The sequence below is a fragment of the Abramis brama genome (genome assembly GCF_963993115.1).
Source record: "Abramis brama genome assembly, chromosome: 6".
NCBI lineage: Eukaryota > Metazoa > Chordata > Actinopteri > Cypriniformes > Leuciscidae > Abramis > Abramis brama.
Genome location: NC_139968.1, coordinates 37,642,016 through 37,663,361, shown reverse-complemented (window position 1 = coordinate 37,663,361; position 21,346 = coordinate 37,642,016). Strand labels below are relative to the sequence as shown.

The 21,346-nt window shown below is 35.3% G+C and overlaps 3 protein-coding genes across 3 annotated transcripts in view; 1 reads left to right on the top strand and 2 right to left on the bottom strand.

Annotated features, from left to right (window-relative positions):
• LOC311084840 (contactin-4-like) overlaps positions 1–3,171 on the bottom strand; it is a 58,687-nt gene extending 55,516 nt beyond the window's left edge. Inside the window, exons 1-2 of the mRNA XM_084117115.1 lie at positions 3,035–3,171; positions 2,327–2,647 (exon numbers count right to left, since the gene is read on the bottom strand). Coding sequence (XP_083973241.1) covers positions 2,327–2,647; positions 3,035–3,089 — 376 coding nt within the window. The 5' untranslated portion in view covers positions 3,090–3,171. The remainder of the gene's footprint in view (positions 1–2,326; positions 2,648–3,034) is intronic.
• Positions 1–21,346, top strand: part of LOC311084841 (uncharacterized protein) — a 334,198-nt gene that overhangs the window by 178,492 nt on the left and 134,360 nt on the right. The gene's annotated exons all lie outside the window — the stretch shown is intronic.
• LOC311084119 (uncharacterized protein) lies at positions 7,856–10,993 on the bottom strand. The gene is made up of 4 exons (XM_084115972.1): positions 10,663–10,993; positions 9,859–10,008; positions 8,959–9,279; positions 7,856–8,649 (listed from the first exon to the last, which is right to left on the bottom strand). The coding sequence occupies exons 1-4, from the start codon at positions 10,889–10,891 to the stop codon at positions 8,579–8,581; spliced, it is 771 nt and encodes a 256-aa protein (XP_083972098.1). The 5' UTR covers positions 10,892–10,993; the 3' UTR covers positions 7,856–8,578.

Below are 21,346 nucleotides of genomic sequence, written 5' to 3'. Positions count from 1 at the left end.
GAATATGGACATTTCATTCTACCGAACTACACGCAGAATTACTACTCACAGGTCAGTTTATTAGACAAATTAAACTTGTGAGGTAACGCAGTGCTGTTTCACTTGGTCTAACATTACACTAGCACAATAAACTGCATTTGAATGTGTTGAAATGTATGTGTTAGTCTATCTGTATGAGACTAGCAGTAAGCTAGATCAACATTAGAATAACATACAGATCATATTCTGACATTTTATCATTGTTGAACTATATAACATGGATTAGTTTTATGTAAATGTGCTCACCTGTTTAATAAAGTACATGTAGGAGCGGTCGAAGTCTCGGATGTGGAGCTCTCGTTTACGTTATATACTGTCTATGGGAGCTCTAGGCATCTCGAAAACGCCGCGCTGATATTGATTCTCGTTTTAGTTCTCCTTTTTTATCCAAAGTCTGCTTGCCATGGTCCATAATGTTTGAACGAAACAACAACAGCGTGCAAATAGACATTGCGAACTACACATTTGTCTGCGTCTGTCACCTTGGTTACTATCAGAGGGCTCTGGTTCATAGCTCTGGTTGCTATGGCAGCACGAGCGGAAACCAGGGACAACGCGGATATGACGCCATTGATGGCGACAAAACGGAAATAAAGAAACGGGACGTGTCTTCGAATTAAATTACAAATTTCTCCTGGTTTGAAAGTTGTTGGAAACCGTCGGGATAATGTAAGTATACAACTAAAAAATATATAACATAGATATAGTGATTTTTGCTATTTAAGCAAAAGAGTTACATATTGTGCCTTTAAACATTCTATTTAGAAGGTGAAAAGACAAGTTTGATGCGAGTAAAAATTAAGAACAGAACGTCTTTATAGTCATTGTATTGTGCAAATAAAATGAAATTAGGAAACTCTATTGCTGCACACACACGCCGTCATCTTGCTAATGACATATGTTTATTACATAGGCTATACAAATAAACCTTACAATGACATCCCAATGAACAAAACAACTGAATGACACAGTTGGTGTATGAATTTTTGGTGTATGAAAACCCGCCCACGGGGAACCCTCGTCACTGATACAGGAGTAGCCTAGTGTAAAAACAAAGTAAGAAAAAAAGAAAACAAATTCCATGATAGTATTTACACAGATAAAAGGGGAATATCGTTAATACTCTCGAATAAATTTAAACAAGTATACTGCGCTGTTGTTGTTTACATAAAAGTGAAAGCACTGGTTTGACCAATCAGCGCGAATCACGCTGATGACGCGCGTCATTGTTTCTTGGATAGACACTATAGAGGGGGACAAAGCTAACCCCCTTTCTAGTTATAATACCGTTTTGAGTAGTAATCATTTTAAGGATCTACAAAGCAATTTCCACCAGTCATTCTAGGGAATCAAAACTGGTTTGGCCGGATTTATGGGCGCTTATTTGCTGATTGGTCTGGTTATGTGTAAGCATTAATTTAAAATAAAATGAATTGAATGTGAAACATGAGTAATCTATATGAAAAAAATATTCCTTCCACAAAGACTTAACACTGATAAATGTGCAATGCATGGAAACCTGTTTTTTGTTGCTTTGCCACAAAAAGAATAAAAAAATAAAATAAAAATAAAAACTGAGTGTGGGACTTTTTTGTCAGAGAACTTGAAGGCTCTTACTGGGCTGCGTTCCAGTCCTCCTTTATCATACTTTTATGCTCAAAAAGCTAAAGCAAATAGAAGCAACCCCCAAAGGACATTCATGTCGAAAGATCAAATTCTGTATAGCTTGGTTTCAATAAATGTTTTCAAGTGAGGTTTTGAGGTCTGAAATGTAAAGTATGTTTTAATAATACTATGACCTCTTATATGTCAAACGATCAAACACAATTTCAGGTGAAGGTTCAGGTCCTCGTTGAAATGGCCACGGTCACAAAAGAATAAGACAGGATTATAAAGTGATAAACTTTCTGTAATACGCTCCCAGAAGCTGCTCTGTTTGAATGGAAGTCAATGGAGATGTTTCAGTCTACAAAAATAAAAAGCTTTTCTGTGGAGACGGTTCATCGTATAAGTATATGGCTAAGTTTGCATGAAATATCATTTGGACTGAGCTATATGGGTTTTTATATGAAAAATTATAACAATATGATCGATGTGGATGTATGACCGTCAGTTTTCAGAGTTTTAAGTAGCCAATGAATTAATATTTAAAATGGAATTACAGTGTCATAGAGAAATTTCAAAGATCACAAAAAAATATGAATTTTTACTTTGTAGTATCAAGAAGAATTATAACAATAAAATGGCACTTCTGTAATATATAACTGAGCTGTAATTCTCTACTCACCATTGACAGTAACATTGAATGTGGTCTTGCTTCCTCTGATGGTCACTTCATAAAGTCCAGAGTCTGTGATTCTGGTGTTCATGATGGTCAGAGATCCAGTCTGATGATCCAGCTTCAGTCTGTCTCTGAATCTCCCATCAGTGCCGTCAGGTATGAAGATCTCATCAAGCTCTCTATTGATTCTGGCTATTAGAGGCCCGTTAGTTCCAAACCTCCAGTCAATCACATCATCATCCTTTAGTTCAGTATCAGAGTTTAGAGAGACTGAATCTCCCTCCATCACTGACACTGACTTCACTGCATCTGTGTCAGCACACACTCCTGAAGAACACACAGAAACAGTCTCTCAGTCACACATTCAACATTAAATTGTTTTAATGAAGCTTTAACTGAAGTCTGAAGTTGTTTTGAAATGATTACAAACTTTAAGAAAGTAGAAAGGTAGAAACAGCATCATGGGAAATAAATGGCAGGGTGGAAAACACAGATATCTGAGTTCACACACCTTCATATAGTTTACATTTTACGTTTGGTTTAGTGTTATAAGTTCCATAAGTAAATACAACAGTAGGAAACTTCTCATGGTCACATCTACATCTCAGTAATATCTGGGAATAAGAGCAAGAGCTTATCTTCTGACTGATTGAAATAGTGGACTGTTGATCTGAACTAACTTTTACCAGAACACCAAAAAAGTTTGTAACTCACCATCCAGACGGCAAAAGCACAGCCAGAAAAAAACTAATGTTTTTCCTTTAAACATTTTCTTCCAACAGCTCTGAGGTTTGAAATAACAGTTTAGAAAGATTATCTGAGCACGATCTACCCCTGTCTCTGTGTCTCGGCTGAGTGAGCATGCGTGTAACGTGTTGACGCTGTAATCCAGTTTTCCGCAGCATTGCTTGAAATGAGTCTGTCACGTGACCTGTAGAAATGAAGCTTCGTTACCTCACTGTCACGTCACCAGGCTATATTAAAAAGCGCTTCGATTGCGCTGTCTCATATTCGCTATCCATTTAGTGCAATATAATAATTATATCGGCCATGCCTTTACTATGTAGCATTTTTTTTAACGTGGTGTGTGTTTTTTTTTTTTTTTTTTTTTTACGTGGGGTATTGTTGTTAATTATTCTTGAATAAAAATATGTAATTTCATTTATATTTCTGTATTTAACAATGTGCATTATTGTGTTGTTTTGTAAGGAACACACACAACAAAATTGAATATCGTTATACTCTCGAATAAATTGAAACAAGTATAGGCCTACTGCGCTGTTGTTGTTTACATAAAAGTGAAAGCACTGGTTTGACCAATCAGCGCAAATCAAGCTGATAGAGGGGGAACAAAGCTAACCCCTTCTCCCCTTTTCTATTTAATACGGTTTTGAGTAGTAATCATTTTAAGGATTTACAAAACAATTTCCACCAGTCATTCTAGGGAAACAATTTAGATATTTTTAGCACTGGTTTGGCCGGATTTTATGGGCACTTATTTGCTGATTGGTCTGGTCTAAAATTAATTGAATGTGAAACATGAGTAATCCATATGCAAAAAAATATTCCTTCCACAAATACGTATAACCGATAAATGTGCACTGCATGGAAACCTGTTTTTGTTGCTTTGCCACAGAAAGAATAATAAAAAAAAAAGAAAAAAAAAGAAAAAGAAAAGAATGGGCTGCGTTCCAGTCCTCCTTTATCATACTTCTATGTTCAAAAAGCTGAAGCAAATAGAAGCAACCCCCAAAGGACATTCATGTCAAAAGATCAAATTCTGTATACACCTTATTAAGCATATGTAGCCAGCAGATAAGCCGAGAATATGAACGTATTGCGTTTAATTACACTCTTAAACGTTTTTCTCCCAGAAAACCCTTAAAGAAAACGCTTCAGGTGGCTTAATAGTCTATAAGACAGTGATAAAGATGAAATTCTGTACACACCTTATTTAAACCATGTATGAAAAGCAGATGAGCCCAGAATATGAACAGTGTTTTCTTCCCATAGAAACCCATTACTATAAATAAATAATAAACAACATCTGCAAAGTTACAATGCTCAAAGTTCAAAGCAAAGGAAGATATTTGCTTTTAAAGAAATCTGTTTGTTTTTTAAGGACTACACCAACCCATTCACAGTTTCCTATATCAACAGTGTAAACAACTTTAAATACTCCATCATTTCTGGTCATACAGAAAATAATAATACATCATTCGACTACTTTTATTTGTGTAAACTCACAATAACAAGAAAACGTTGTGCTTTTGTAAAATGAAAGAAAACCACGCTCTCATGGTCTCCGTGAAAGAGAGTGCGTCTCAAAAATGAACTGAAACACAGCGTAGCCTATAGACTAGCCTCACAGACATGAGAAATATACCTATATAAAGCTTGAAATGTCCACCAACGAAAGAATTGGAATCGAAAGCAAATATCTGATTTTGTAATCCTGTCCGTATGAAAGGTGCATTTCTCTCTAAAGGGCGCATCCACTTTACAGTATGGATATATGTTAAAACACTAGTTTATTAATAAACAATTAAAATACTTATATTTTTAGACACATTTCTTATCATTAGCCTACTTTTGCCGGTGTTTTGCGGCAAGATTTATGCAGAATTGGCTATATTCCTCCATGCACCCAGTATTTAAGCAGAAATGAATATAAATGTGCGATTAGTCGATCAATTGCTTAAATGAATGACTAGTAGTCAACTAGAAAAATCTTTAGTCTATGGCAACTCTAATACATGTAGTTTACATTATTTACTTAGTAATTAGTATCCTCTTTACATTAAATTAGTTGAATTAGTTTATTGCTAATAATTACTAATAAAATAATAAAATAGTTTAAATTAAGATGCAAAACATATTTATAGCATGCTTATTCCACCACAGACTGTTTTTGAGGAGACAATCAGTTATACATGTGACGATTGCACTGTATCTTGAAGATGTTTGTATTGTATTGTAGCCTATCTTCTGTTATAAAAACAAAGATTGACATTTTGTTAACTAAAAAAATGAGCACATAATGTTGTAAAAAATAATCAACTTATTTTCTGTTAGATGTCTTTTGACTACTTTTTGTTTAATTATATCTCTAGGTAATGCCTAACGAACAAATCTTATTAATATATTATATGAAAAACATATAGGCTTATATAAATATGCTTTGTTTATGGTTTGTGTGCAGCTTGCAGCGTCGGTTTCCCTTTTTGAATGACGAATATAGATGAATATATCTGCAGAAATAGACAGTTGTCTCATTTACACGCAGGCGCAGAACACATGCTTTTAGCTCTAACACTGAAATTACTTTTCTGAAAACATTTACAAGAAGTAAGTAAGTAAGTAAGTAAAATTTATTTGTATAGCACATTTCACAGATAAAAATCACAAAGTGCTTCACAACAAAAGGAAGAATACACAACACTTATAAATAAATACATTACAGCCCATAATCAAAATAAACAGAAGTACACATAAGACCAGCCTAACCACCCTACAGTCTAGTTAAAAGCCTCTTTAAAAAGAAGAGTTTTCAACTGGGTTTTAAAATTTTCCACACAATCCAAGCAGCGTATGGAAGGAGGCAAAGCGTTCCACAACCGAGGTGCCACAACTTGAAACGAACGGTCCCCTCTGGTTTTAAAATGTGTAAGGGGGGCAACTAAAAATCTCTGGCCTGTTGATCTCAGACTACGTGAGGACGTATGCACCTGTATCAGGTCAGAGATGTATGGGGGCGCCTGTCCTTGTAGGGCTCTAAAAGTTAGAACCAACATTTTAAAGTGCATTCTAAATTTCACTGGTAGCCAATGAAGTGAAGCTAAAATAGGAGTAATATGTGCCCTTTTACACGTGTGGGTTAAAAGCCTAGCAGCAGAATTTTGGACAATCTGGAGACGACAAAGATCCTTCTTATTAAGGCAAGTAAAAAGACTGTTACAATAGTCTAAACGAGACGAAATAAAAGCATGAATGATCATCTCCAACTCGGCCTTTGACAGCAAGGCTCTAATCTTAGAAATGTTCCTTAATTGAAAGAAACAGTTTTGAATAAGTTGCTTCGAGTGTTTCTCCAGAGACATGGCCGCATCAAAAACAACACCTAAGCTCCTGAGACTCGGCTGAACAGACGAACCTAAGGCACCGACATGTTGTTTTATCTGAGGGATGCTCTGCTCAGGGGCGATGATTAAAGTTTCAGTCTTGGCTGAGTTCAGTATTAAAAAGTTATCATTTAGCCACTGCTTGATCTTACTCAAGCAGTTGATTAAAGATGACAGTCTATATAACTCAGTAGGCTTAAAAGAACAGTATAACTGAATGTCATCTGCATACAAGTGATAAGAGACATCCTGAAACTGGCTGATTATCTGTCCTAGAGGAAGTATATACAGAAGGAAAAGAATCGGTCCCAGGACAGAACCCTGAGGAACACCACTCGACAAACCTGCAGTATCTGACATGATCTGATTAATAAAAACACTAAAACTTCTACCGGTAAGGTAAGATGAAAACTATTTTAAAACTGATCCAGATATCCCTAATAGATACTGAAGTTTATTAAGCATAATGTTGTGATCAATAGTGTCAAAGGCAGATGTAAGGTCCAGTAAAACTAACACTGTATGCTTCCCAGAATCAGCTGACATCAAAATATCACTTGAAACCTTCCCCAGTGCAGTTTCCGTAGAATGTTTTTTACGAAAACCTGACTGATATTTGTCAAAAATATCATTTATCTCTAAGAAAGTAGTAAGCTGCTCTGCTACCACTTTCTCTAGAATCTTAGCCATAAAAGGGAGTTTAGATATAGGCCTATAATTCATGGGTTGCAATGGGTCTAAACTGGGCTTTTTAAGAACAGGTTCAACAATATCATGTTTAAAAAAGTCAGGAACCACACCAGTTAAAAGAGAAGTATTGATCATTTCTACAACACAGGGGCCAATACTATCAAAAACCTGCTTAAACAGCGAAGTCGGGAGAACATCACTCTGGCCATAAGAGGGCTTCAACTTATCTAGCAGAATGGTAACATCATATAATGTCACTAGTTTAAAGGAGAAACACGGATGGGAAAGAGCAAAAGTGCAAGCCTTGTACGCAGGAGAAGGTAAAATGCTAGCTCTGATATCCTTAATTTTCTCAACAAAGAAGTTAAGGAATACATTACTTTTTGACAGAGAGAGCACCGCAATTGGAGAAACAGATGGCGAAACAATAGAATTAATGGTATCAAACAAGAATTTGGGGTTTTTCTTATTATAGCCACAATGGCTTTCTTCCACATCACTTGATGTTTCATTGGAGTCTCCATCACAGTATATGGATTCCAGATGATTTTACTATCATTCACCTTAAGAAAACACGGACTCACAGAAGCAAAAAAGAAAGGGAGGATTGATATTTCAGTTACACAAACACACACAGAAAAACTCGATTTTTTAGATTATTACTAGAGATCGACTGACAATTGATTTAACTGATAATTTTGACTGATTTACACCTTTCTGCTTTGTATAACAGCTGAAATAACATTTTATTGTCAATAGACCAATTTCATGCATGGCCCAGCACAATGCACCAAACACAAATCATTCTAGCACATATAATTAAACTGAATAAAAAAATCAAAAACAAATCAGTGAGATCAGACAGAACATTGATATCTTCAACACGGTATCACGAAAAACAAAGCACTGAGATTAAAATATAATCAAACAGAAAGAAAAAAAATCTTTCTTACAGATAATTTATGCAAAAAAAAAAGAAAAAAGATTCACATCAAATTCAGGCAGAGAAAGATGCAGGCTAAATGTGATTTTAAATCATGTGTCTCATAAACACGTTTTTTATGTTTGTGTCTATCACATCTCTCTCTTTAGAAACACACTGTGATCTGACCACAGGATTAAACATCCACAACCAACACACAACAAAACAGTTATGTAATTTAATCATATTTTTAGGTAATTTCATGACTAATTTTCAAATGAGCCTTTAACACTGTATGTCTAAACTAACATTTAAAGAAGAACAAGTGAAGTACTCAAATATACACGTGACATTCAGGCTAATATTTCCACACTGTGCAAATACTTAGATTATAATAAGATTCAGGGTTGATCTATAATCAGTGTGAGCACACAAGTTGTCATCAAACATAGAGCTCCGCCTGGGGGATTTTAGAGGCGTTTACAGATGTATACAGTGGATTCATACTGAAGCTGTTGGAAGCTCCTATAACAAAGGCACTTTGATCTCAGGGAACTCAATTTGATCTGACACAATTAATATGGGTTCAGGAGGGCCTAAAGGAAGACACAAACAAAACAGACAGTTAATTCAAATTGAAAAATCAAAAGGAGTAGTGCATGTAATGGGTGAAGATTTTTTGACCAATACAATAGAAGAATGCATTAACAAAATGTAATTGAATTCAAATATTAATCTAAACCTGAAGTAAATGTGTGTTTTTTTTTTAAAGGAAACTGATTTAGGGCTTCAATAGTATTTTATTTAAACATCTACAATCTGATTAATCTAATACAAACTCATAGTGTTTGACTGTTGATAAAAAAACAAGACCATTATTACACTGAAAGATTTGAGTTACTCACAAGAGACAGTAGCACTGAATCTCTTGAATGAGGATTTTCCATTTCTGTTGATCTGTAGTTTATATTCTCCAGAGTCTGTGTTTCTGCTATTCCTGATGGTCAGAGATCCAGTCTTCTTGTTCAGCTCCAGTCTGTCTAAGAATTTCTCATCTGCAGCATCATCATATACATTGAAGTCTCCGGTCTCTTCTTTGATTTCAGCTATGAGAGAGTTTTTTTTATCTCTATACATCCACTTTATGTGATCATCTTTCTGTATTTCAATACCACTGTCAAGAGTGACAGACTGTCCCTCAATCTTCAAATTTATCTTCACTCCATCTGCAAAATCAGAAGAAGAAAACTAACAATAAGAGAAAGGAACAAAATCATAGCAGATCATTTGCATCACTTGGTGACCATTAAACAACAAACTTATTAATTTAATAGTTTCAAACCTACATTACAGTTTTCAGTGGTACTTTTACAAAGTAGTTAAATACAATTTTCCACTTCTGATCTGTTACTAGCTCTAATGACTAATCAACTAGATCAACTGTATCCACAAGAGCAAAATCATGAAAAATGTATTGAAATACAGAAAAAAAAGTACAGAATAAGAATAACGGACAGTTGAATTATTGAAAAATACTGAAACGGAATATATATTCAGTTCAAAAGTTTTGGGTCAGTATGATTTCTCTTCATTTTTTACAATTTATTTTTAATGTTTTACAAAGATTCTTATATTCACCAGGCTGCATTATCTGTTAATAAAATGGGTGTTAAAAATGATATACACATTTATTTATAGTCCATCAATCTAAAGCAGAATACAGCACAAGTGCCGTCTTCAGTACTCTACTGTAGCACAATAAAGCTAATTAATTTTTCTCTTTCTGTGTCAGCTGAAATACTTACACTTTTGCCTGTTTTGTTTACACTTCCTATAAAGACAGTAAAACAGGCCCGCAGCTGAAGTCAAGACCAGCAGTGCCAAGAATACAGAAACACATATTATTACTGTTATATCACCAGAACGGAGATGCTGTGGAGGTCCTACACGTGAATCTGTAGTGAATGGGAGACAGTCATTAGTCTGATCTGTAACAAACATTATAAAACATCAGCAAATCTGAGATAATATAAAGGAAAACTCATTCAACATGAGCTTGTTCAGAGATTCAGGGTTGTTACACTTTATGATCCAAATATTTGAGTGTTTCCTTTCCAGTTTTTGTAATTATCAGATTTTTTAAAGGTGCATGAAATGGAAAATCAAATCTGCCTTGATTTTAAGTAAGAGGTTGCCTTAAAATAAAAACATACTGCAAGTTTCATACCTCAAAGATACCTATCCAGCTTAAAATATGTGTTTTTGTTAGGGATCTAATGATACTGGTATCCGTACCAAAAATGTTCTGGATGTGGTAAGTTTTATATCTTCATTTTAATGAATCAATATCAATTCTTAAATACCATCCCTAAAATCGATATTTTATGCATAATAGATATATGTGGTTCCGTTTTTGTTGCATAACCATGTGATTATTGTGATGGTGACAAACCATGTGAAAATGAACATGCTTGCAAAGGACATAATGTATATAGTTTAATATTGAGTAAAAGCTCGTTTTTCAAACATGCCACAAGAAAAACAAATATATTAAACTATTGTAAACCTATGTGAAAATGTAGGCTACTTAATGACTCAATAATACTCACCAGTAACAGAAACACTGTATCTCCTAATGATGCTGAATCTGCTGCTGCTGATCTGTAGTTTATATTCTCCAGAGTCTGTGTTTCTGGTGTTTGTGATGGTCAGAGATCCAGTCTGATGATCCAGCTTCAGTCTGTCTCTGAATCTCTTTTTACACTGAACATCTGTACAGATCTTACTCTGATCTCCACTGATTTCAGTGAGGAGAGTTTCATTATGATACCACATCATCACATCATTTGTTTTTTTTTATTACACCAGTGTATAAAGTGACAGATTCTTGCTCCTTCACTGACTTTCTCTTCACTTCATCTCGTTCAGCAGCAGAAACACCTGAAACACAAACCAACAGATGATTGGAGGATCTTTTAGGGAAAAACTCCACAATAAGAAATAACTGACAATTATTGAGCATATCCATTTCCTGGATCTTGAGAAATTCTAAAAAAAAAAAAAAAAAAAAACTGTGAAATTGTGAAAAGTAAAAGTGAATTGTCTTTTTTTCAATTTATCTGTATTTTTTCTTATTTACTTTAAAGAAAATGTATACAATAGTTAATAATAATTTTACTAGGAGCTTTTTGAAAAATAATATTTTCTTGTGATCATGTGAATTTATCCACATTTTGTGCTTACAAACACAGTTTACGTGCTTATTCACATTAAATTCTTTGCACTTTGGATTCCTGCTGAACTAAAACAAATAGAGCATAAAACAGATGATTAACCCTCTGGTGTTGGTTTAAAAATTGTTATAAATGTCTACTTCATCTGAATGGTACGAAACGTGTGTATGTAACACAAAGCAAGTTTTTGCAAATACATGAAATAAAATCAATAATTCAGCCACAATGCAGTAAAAAACAGACAGCAAAGAAGGGGTTACACTCTAAAACATGAAGAGTACAAAACAGACACACCCACTTAAAAGCACACGCACGCGCACACACACACACACACACACACACACACACACACACACACACACACACACACACACCTTCCAGCTAGTGACATAATTGCACTTTATTTGTCAATTTATTACATTTAATGTTTAGGTATATGAATAATAAAACAAACACATGTGTGTTAAACTGCAAGCGTAAGGTTAGGAGGAAAACTATATATAGAAATACAACCCCAAATCAGAAAAAGTTGGGACACTGTACAAATTGTGAGTAAAAAAGGAATGGAATAATTTACAAATCTCATAAACTTATATTTTATTCACAATAGAATATAGATAACATATCAAATGTTGAAAGTGAGACATTTTGAAATGTCATGCCAAATATTGGCTCATTTTGGATTTCATGAGAGCTACACATTCCAAAAAAGTTGGGACAGGTAGCAATAAGAGGCCGGAAAAGTTAAATGTACATATAAGGAACAGCTGGAGGACCAATTTGCAACTTATTAGGTCAATTGGCAACATGATTGGGTATAAAAAGAGCCTCTCAGAGTGGCAGTGTCTCTCAGAAGTCAAGATGGGCAGATGATCACCAATTCCCCCAATGCTGCGGTGAAAAATAGTGGAGCAATCTCAGAAAGGAGTTTCTCAGAGAAAAATTGCAAAGAGTTTGAAGTTATCATCTACAGTGCATAATATCATCCAAAGATTCAGAGAATCTGGAACAATCTCTGTGCGTAAGGGTCAAGGCCAGAAAACCATACTGGATGCCGTGATCTTCGGGCCCTTAGACGGCACTGCATCACATACAGGAATGCTACTGTAATGGAAATCACAACATTTCTTCGAAATCAGATGGAAATCAGAAAACATTGTCAGTGAACAGAATCCACCGTGCCATTCGCTGTTGCCGGCTAAAACTCTATAGGTCAAAAAAGAAGCCATATCTAAACAGGATCTAGAAGCGCAGGCGTTTTCTCTGGGCCAAGGCTCATTAAAAATGGACTGTGGCAAAGTGGAAAACCGTTCTGTGGTCAGACGAATCAAAATTTGAAGTTCTTTTTGGAAAACTGGGACTCCATGTCATCCGGACTAAAGAGGACAAGGACAAGGACAACCCAAGTTGTTATCAGCGCTCAGTTCAGAAGCCTGCATCTCTGATGGTACACTATCAGAAAAAAAGGTACAAAAGCTGTCACTGGGACAGTACCCTTCAAAAGGGTTCTAATAGGTACCATTTAGGTACTAATATGTACACGTTTGGTACCAATATGTACCTTTGAGGGACTTATATGCACTCTTTAGGTACAAAGGTGTACCTTTTGAAAAAGTACCGCCACAGTGACAGCTTTTGTACCTTTTTTTCTGAGAGTGTATGGGGTTGCATGAGTGCGTGCGGCATGGGCAGCTTACACATCTGGAAAGGCACCATCAATGCTGAAAGGTATATCCAAGTTCTAGAACAACGTATGCTCCCATCCAGACGTCGTCTCTTTCAGGGAAGACCTTGCATTTTCCAACATGACAATGCCAGACCACATACTGCATCAATTACAATATCATGGCTGCGTAGAAGAAGGATCCAGGTACTGAAATGGCCAGCCTGCAGTCCAGATCTTTCACCCATAGAAAACATTTGTTGCATCATAAAGAGGAAGATGCGACAAAGAAGACCTAAGACAGTTGAGCAACTAGAAGCCTGTATTAGACAAGAATGGGACAACATTCCTATTCCTAAACTTGAGCAACTTGTCTCCTCAGCCCCCAGACGTTTGCAGACTGTTATAAAAAGAAGAGAGGATGCCACACAGTGGTAAACATGGCCTTGTCCCAACTTTTTTGAGATGTGTTGATGCCATGAAATTTAAAATTAACTTATTTTTCCCTTAAAATTATACATTTTCTCAGTTTAAACATTTGATATGTCATCTATGTTGTATTCTGAATAAAATATTGAAATTTGAAACTTCCACATTGCATTCTGTTTTTATTCACAATTTGTACAGTGTCCCAACTTTTTCTGATTTGGGGTTGTAAATTATTTAAATGAAAAGAGCCTTAAGATAAATGCTTCAGATAAATAAGGTGTTGAGCTGCAAATTATCTTTATTCATTTGAAATTGCCCTTTGACATCCATCCTATGATGTGATTCAAAATAAAAAGGCTTAAGAACAAGAGAAAAAGCTAATATAACTGTTTAAGACAGAAATAGCAATTTCCACAATGACATACATTATCCATATTTTATGTACATTATATTACATTAGGGATGTCTCTACAATTATTAACCTAGAAAAACAAGCCAAAACTATGATTGACACGCGTGAGTTTTCACAATTCAATTCACATTTCAATTTTCAAGCACTAACTAGCGAGATTCAATAATTGGAGACTGAACCTTTTTCGTACTCCATGCGGATCATAAACCATTGAAATCGGTTGAGAAATCTAAATGTTATTGTTCATTTTGTCCAGAAAAGCCGCAGCTCCCTGTTTACTTGTATTTGTTTAGTGCGGTCTTGCCCAGAATAATATGGCCGACTCGTTGACGAATCACAGTAACGGTCAAAACCGGCCGATGGGGCGTCTATGTATTTATTGGCTGCATCCGAAAACATAGGCACTAGGCAGTGACTTGTTGCTTCGCTGCTCTATCAGGCAATGACTTTGCAGGTAGTGTCTGCACTCGAAGGTTCCTCACGAAATTGATTTTAGACAGACTTCTAAGGTAGTGTTATGGTTTAATGATCTACAGCAAAATAGAGCGAGCTTTGGTGAAAACTAAGTGGATATTTCTCGCTAGAAATGATATCATAAGTGGAAAACTTTGATCAAAAATGTACATTTGCACACAAACTGATCAGACGCAACTTTTCAGACGCGAAGAATAGATCTATTCTGCCTTCAAAAATTGATCAGATGAAGGAATCTCGAGAGACAGGAAGTGAAACTAACATTGCATTCGGACATGTCTTGATGCCTTTTGATCTTGAAATCCGTCCTCCTAAAGCAGCATTTATCAATTTTCGGGTGAAGCCCTTATATCTTTACGCCTACTTGAACAATTGGGCCAAATAGAGGAAATACGTCATGCAAGTAGACAAGTGGTCGAGTGCAAAGACCTCAAGTGTGGGTATTTGGACAAGGCATCGGACTTCAGTGAAAGTTACATTATTACGCCATTATATGGTGGCAAAAAAACTGTATGAGTGAGTCAGAACAAGGAAGTTGTTTTAGAGCTATCATTGGAAATCTTTTAAAAAGGCAAAGCAATCACTTCCTCAGTGGATATTCAAACAATTTATTTATGGATATTATGGAGATCGACCTGAAGAATGAATGCTATATCAGATGCAGGTAATACACTCGTTTAGCCGCCCTCGCTCTCAAAATACCATAAAACTTTAATCTACATAATTCAATTAGCTTAAATAATGTAGGCCTATTTCTTCGTTACTATAGTTCTAAAGTGACGTTTTAGAATTAGTAACAGAGCGGAGGCTTGGGCTCAACTGTCAAACACTCAGTTGTTTCTTTTTTATTTACTTACTTTTGCAGTCGAACTGGTGTATAAACTCAATATCACACTCACAGCCGTGTTTATATACAGCCATATCACACTGCTATACGTGTGATATTGCTCATATAACCTGCTTGTAAGCATCAGTTAAATGACTCACCATGAACAGCAACAATGAAGGTCTTTTCACTGTGTCTGCTGCTGATGATCTCTAGATGATAAAGTCCAGCATCTGCAGTGCTGATATTCCTGATGATCAGAGATCCAGTCTGATGATCCAGCTCCAGTCTGCCTCTGAATCTCTCAGTGCCTTTATTACACTGAACATCTGTACAGATCTTACTGAGATCTGCAGTGATTTCAGCGATGCGAATGTCACTAAAATACCATCGAATCTTCTCCTGTTGGTTTGTTTGAACACCAGTGTTTAGAGTGACTGAATCTCCCTCCATCACTGACACTGACACTTTATCAACATCAGACACACCTGGAGAATTAATTAACAGTTAATCATAAATCATGTCTGAGAAAGTGAGATAAAATTATACAACAGGAAATTGATGTGAAATGCTTTTATATTTACAGATTATAAAAACTGTACAAAAATATCAAAATAGCAAATAAACAGCTAAAGAACCACACTGATTCACTGCATATCAAACAAGCCATATCCTGATATTGCCCAGAAAATAGCACAGAAATATTGCATTACTGAATTCATAAAACTAAGAATGTATTTCATATTCTTCATTAATACTATACTGAAAAACACAATAGGCCTAAGTAAAATTTACTTAATTTATCTTTGGCAAGATTTTTTAAATTCTTGCCTGAAATAACTTTTCCATGAAGCTTTATTTCTCTCTCTCTCTCTCTCTCTCTCTCTCTCTCTCTCTCTCTCTCTCTCTCTCTCTCTCTCTCTCTCTCTCAAAAGTTGTTTGTTTTCATTTCTTGAACCATAGTTCCAAGAATGTGAAAGAAATGAAAGAGATAGAGTGTGTGAGAGGGAGGGGGGGAAGGGAGGGAGGGGTACGGGTTAGGTTGGTTTATGAGGACACAAATGTGTATAATGGCATGACTATATTACAACATTTGTGAGTTTGTATCCATTTAAGAAAGTTAGGTCAAATTTTAAACCCCTTCATGTTATTTAAGTTTTAATACAAATAAAACGGAAGTGATGATTTTTGGTGGTACAAATGGGACTAGTTCCATTGAGCTGGGTGCTTTGGCCCAATATGTTAAACCAGTCATCACTAACCTAGGGGTTAAAATTGATGCTCATCTTAACTTTGACAGCCAGATCAGAGCAGTGGTAAAAACAGGCTTCTTCCAGCTGAGGCAATTGGCCAAAGTGAAGCCTTTTTTAGAAAGACGACAATTTGAGACAGTAATCCATGCCTTTATTACTAGCAGGCTGGATTACTGTAACTCACTTCTCGTGGGGGTTAGTGGGTCTTCTTTAGCTCGTCTTCAAATGGTGCAAAACGCTGCAGCACGTCTCTTGACAGGAGTACGTAAATATGAGCACATTACACCCGTCTTGGCGTCGCTTCACTGGCTGCCTGTACAGTACAGGATTAATTTTAAAGTTCTTTTATTTGTTTTCAAATCATTAAATGGTCTTGCCCCGTCTTATATTTCTGAGTTAATACATCTTCACACACCCACTCGCTCTCTTAGGTCAGCCGATAAACTGCTCCTTCACGTGCCCAAAACAAAACGTAAACTCAGAGGGGATCGCGCCTTTGCTGTGGCAGCTCCAAAATTGTGGAATGACCTGCCTCAGCCGGTAAAACAGGCCACTTCAATCACTCATTTTAAATCTCTTTTAAAAACTCATTTATTTTCCTTGGCCTTTAACACCGGGAGTTGACATTTTGTATGTTATTGTTTGTTTTATATGTTTTAATTTTAACTTACTTCACTATGTATTTTATAGTGCATTAGCTGTGTTGTGTTATGGTTTGTTTTGTACAGCACTTTGGGCTACTTCGGTCGTTGTAAAGTGCTTTATAAATAAAGTTTGCTTGCTTGCTTGCTTGCTTATGATAATGGCGATCTCTCTGAAGTAGCACCGATATCAAGGTAAAACTGTAATATAAATATCATCTTAATAATAGATAGACTATATTGTCTTATACTTATATTCTTTTATTAATGTTATAATTGAGAGGATGTGTTAAATCTCACTGCCTGGATATCAGTCACTGTAAAAGGAGCATAGTCTAAGAGTGTAATAGGCTGTATTTTGTATTTGTCAGTTGTTGTAATTTGATATTACACATTCAAGGGAGAGGTGCGTTGTCAGCTGACTTTCCATGTACTGGGACATAAGACAAACAAAGTCTCCACACTCCAAGAGGTTCCATTTACTGTATTGCAAGATATCAACAAAGTCCGTTTTCATAAAAGATTTTAATAATAAAAAAAGTGTCTTCATTTGGAGCATATATAGACATTCAAATGAAACATCTAATCCATCTATCACTCCATTTAACAAATCTGCCTTCTGTATCTTTATGAACTGCAACAGATTTAAACTTCAAATGAACTGAAGTACAGACTCCTCTTTCCTAATTTATGGGATGTAGTAAACGTTGTCTGTTTAAGACCTTTTTAATTTCTTATGTTCTGAATGTCAACATACATTTGTGCTTTTTCATTTCTTTAGTCAGCAGTAGTTTGCTATAAAAACATGAATTTGTGCAAGTTAGATTGACATTTGTTAGATTATGTTCAGTTTCATGCATTAAACTCATTTCATGCTTTGAGGCCAAACCAATTTAGATATACATACATTTTCTTTTGCATTAAGGCTTATATTCTGGAAATGTATATTAATTAGCCAAATAAATCAATTAAACAATTTAACTGTATGACATTTGAAGTAAAATGTGACAAAATATCCCTTTTATAGCACAAGACTCTGGGGAATATAATTTAAAACTTTACATGTATGTATTCTAAACAAAGCCATTAAACTCCAAGACCATTTGACCAAAAGGTATCAAACCCAATGTAAATTACTAAGAATATTATTCCCACAAGGCTTGTTTTGAGATTTCTTTCTTCCTTTATTTTTTTTATAACTACGTATATTGCATCCATTTAAACCTATTCAACTCCAAAAGGGCAAAAATATTCAGAATATAATTCCCTAAAAAAAACAAGCGTTGTGCTAAATAGGGAATTGGGCTATGAATGGGATATTTTATGAGGTTTTCAGTATTAGTGTGATGTCAGAACATTACAGTATATAGTTAAATAGGGCTAATTAATTGTTTATTAAATCTTATCTTTTATATTTCAACTTTCATTCAATGCTTTTTGAAGTAACAACTTAGCCGGCTGGGAGACAAACTGAAACCAGCACAGCAGGTTAGGGTGGTTTGAACAGGGAAACATCTACTAAATGTTTCTAATGACTATTTAGTCAATAGTTTTTCTTACTGACCAGAAAAGAGATTTAACAAATAAATATTACCTTACCTTGCATGAAGAGTGCAAACACTGGTAACAAACTAACAAAATCAATAGTTTTTGCCATGTTTCTTCTAACAATCTGCCTGTTTCCCCATGTACCAGTGTTACAATGTATTAATTTCCTGATACAGTCCAGATTTGTACCTGTGGGTGTGTCTCTGTGGGTGTGTGCTTGAGACAACATTCATAAGAATGGAAATTAGAACATAAGAATGGAACGCCGTGCTAAGTGAGCTGGTTGATAGGAATAACGTTTGTGAAATCTAACGTAGCACGGCGTTCGTGGCTCGATTAGTCGAGACTGTTTTCCAAAATGGATCCTGCATGTAAACGCGTAATGTACTTCTTATTAAACTGTCTGTACACTTACAAAGTTCTCAATGCTTCGGTTTGCATGTAGGGACCCTCATTATGCTACCGTGTTAGTGTGAGGCTATTTTGAGCCTTGTTAGTGGTATTAACTAGCGATTTACTTTTACTTACTCTGTGCCCCACATACAAGTATTAAAAGATAATCTGTTTTTTTTAAGATACAACTCTTTACATTAGATTTTCATAAAAACGCATGCCAGGGAACGATTGACTCAGTAACCATGTGTTAATTACCCCTAGGTTCATTTTTCTCTGGATTTGTCCTTTAAATGCTTGACACTGAAATGGCATTACTACAGTATTTCAAACCGTTTCCAATTTTAGAATGAGCTCATCATGATCATCAACATGATGTTCTGGGTTCATTCTGATGCCGGTGAACCCATGGTGCTTTGTGTTACTTGACACTGCTATTGCTGTAATAAACTTCATGTTTGAGATCTTCGACTTCCACATAATTTTTTCTTACGGATAGTTCACCCAAAAATGAAAATGAGCCCATGATGTACTCACCCTGAAGTCATCCTAGGTATTATATGACATTTCTTCTGTCAGACGAATACAATCAAAGTTAAATTAAAAATGTCCTGGCTCTTCCCAGCTTTATAATGGCAGTGAATGGCAGTTTCTGTTTTGGAGTCCATAAAAGTGCATCTATCCATGATAAAAGTGCATCTATACATGATAAAAGTGCATCTATACATGATAAAAGTGCATCTATCCATGATAAAAGTGCATCCATTCATGATAAAAGTGAATCTATCCATGATAAAAGTGCATCCATTCATGATAAAAGTGCATCTATCCATCATAAAAGTGCATCTATCCATCATAATTGTATGCATGGCATCTACTTTGTATTCTTTATAAAGCAATGTTCTATGTCCCTGTCAAATAAACATTAAATAAAAAAATAATAATAATAAAAGTGCTCCACATGGCTCCAGGGGGTTAAATAAAGGCCTTTTATTAATATTGTGTATCTTAATTTCAATAAGATTATCTTAATTTTAATAAGATTTATCTGTATTGAAGTTTTTGTATTTCTGTTTTTGTTTAGAAAACACACACACACACACACGCACACGCACACGCGCACACACACACACACACACACACACACACACACACACACACACACACACACAAGTAGTGCATGTATGAGTGACATAACTCTGCTGTAAGGATTGTCGCTCATACAACTTTGTGTGAAGAAAAAGTAGATACTTTTGAGTATGTAGCAGAGCATACAAGCTTTGGGACATACTATCACGTTATACAATTGTGTCTTTAAAGGGACAATGTGTAGTTTTTTAGGTATTTTATTATCTAAAATCAATATTTTTTATTCATAAATATGTCCTGAATGGTGTACAAATACCTCTGCCAATGATCTGACTTAAAGGAGAACTCCAGTCAATTTGAAATTTTTTTTTTGTAAATTTGGAGTGCTGTCAGTACAGAGAACAACAAAAATCGGTGTTGCCTACACCGTGTTATCCTCTTTTTAAAGTTTGCACCCTGTTGACTTCAATAGGGCAATAGTTAAACCTGCATTTAGCCTCTTAACATCCTTGATGTGTCATTACAAGTGCACAGCCAATGTGAGTGATTCCTTCAGAGTGAACACGAGTGAATCTGACTGCAGTAGATGTTAAAGATATGAATAAGGTTTAGTTACCTATGATCACGCGCGTGAACTCGACAAATGGTTACTATGGACTTCGACTGAAAACAGGATGTAAATACAGGTATGAGCGCTGGCTTCATTTTTATTCATATTTTTATTATATCATTGTAACCCTTTTCTCAACTAATTTAATTTGAAATTTCCCTCATCAAGAAAACCCTGGATTCCCGGCAGTTGAATGTTGAATTGGACGGAGTTTTTTTTTCTCAAATTAATAAGCGCACGGTGCCTCCACCAGGGAATTATAAAGCAAAAATGAATTTACTTATAATTTACTTCCCCAGAATTTTAAATTCTTGTTAGTTTTTCCCCCAATTAATTGAAATAATAAATCAATACAGAAATTCCAAATAAGGCAAAAAGAATAACAATGATTTATTATTTAAACACTAATATGAAACACTTTTTGTTGGAAGAAAAATAAATAAAATTCAAATAAAATGACAATTGGTGTTTCAAAGCATAAAATAAGAAATGGAAACAATTTGTTTTGTTCAGTTGTATAAAAGGTTTTCACTCCTTACACCCTTTAGGTACTCAATAGCCTCAATCTCTCTGAGTATTCTAAATGATCACCCTCAAAAAAACAATACACTCTCCCTTCTTATTTTAAGTGAAAGAAATTAATAAAATAAAATACACCGGATAATTATTGAAAACTCACAATTACTCCTTTGAATTGATTTACACACTTCACAGAATTAACA

Coding starts and splice junctions, on each gene's coding strand:
- LOC311084119 (XM_084115972.1), bottom strand. CDS start 10,891: ATGATGTGGTATCATAATGAAACTCTCCTCACTGAAATCAGTGGAGAT. Junction 9,280..9,858: donor TAAACAAAACAGGCAAAAGT/GTAAGTATTTCA, acceptor CTGATTTTGCAG/ATGGAGTGAAGATAAATTTG. Junction 8,650..8,958: donor ATTCAGTGCTACTGTCTCTT/GTGAGTAACTCA, acceptor GTCTTCCTTTAG/GCCCTCCTGAACCCATATTA.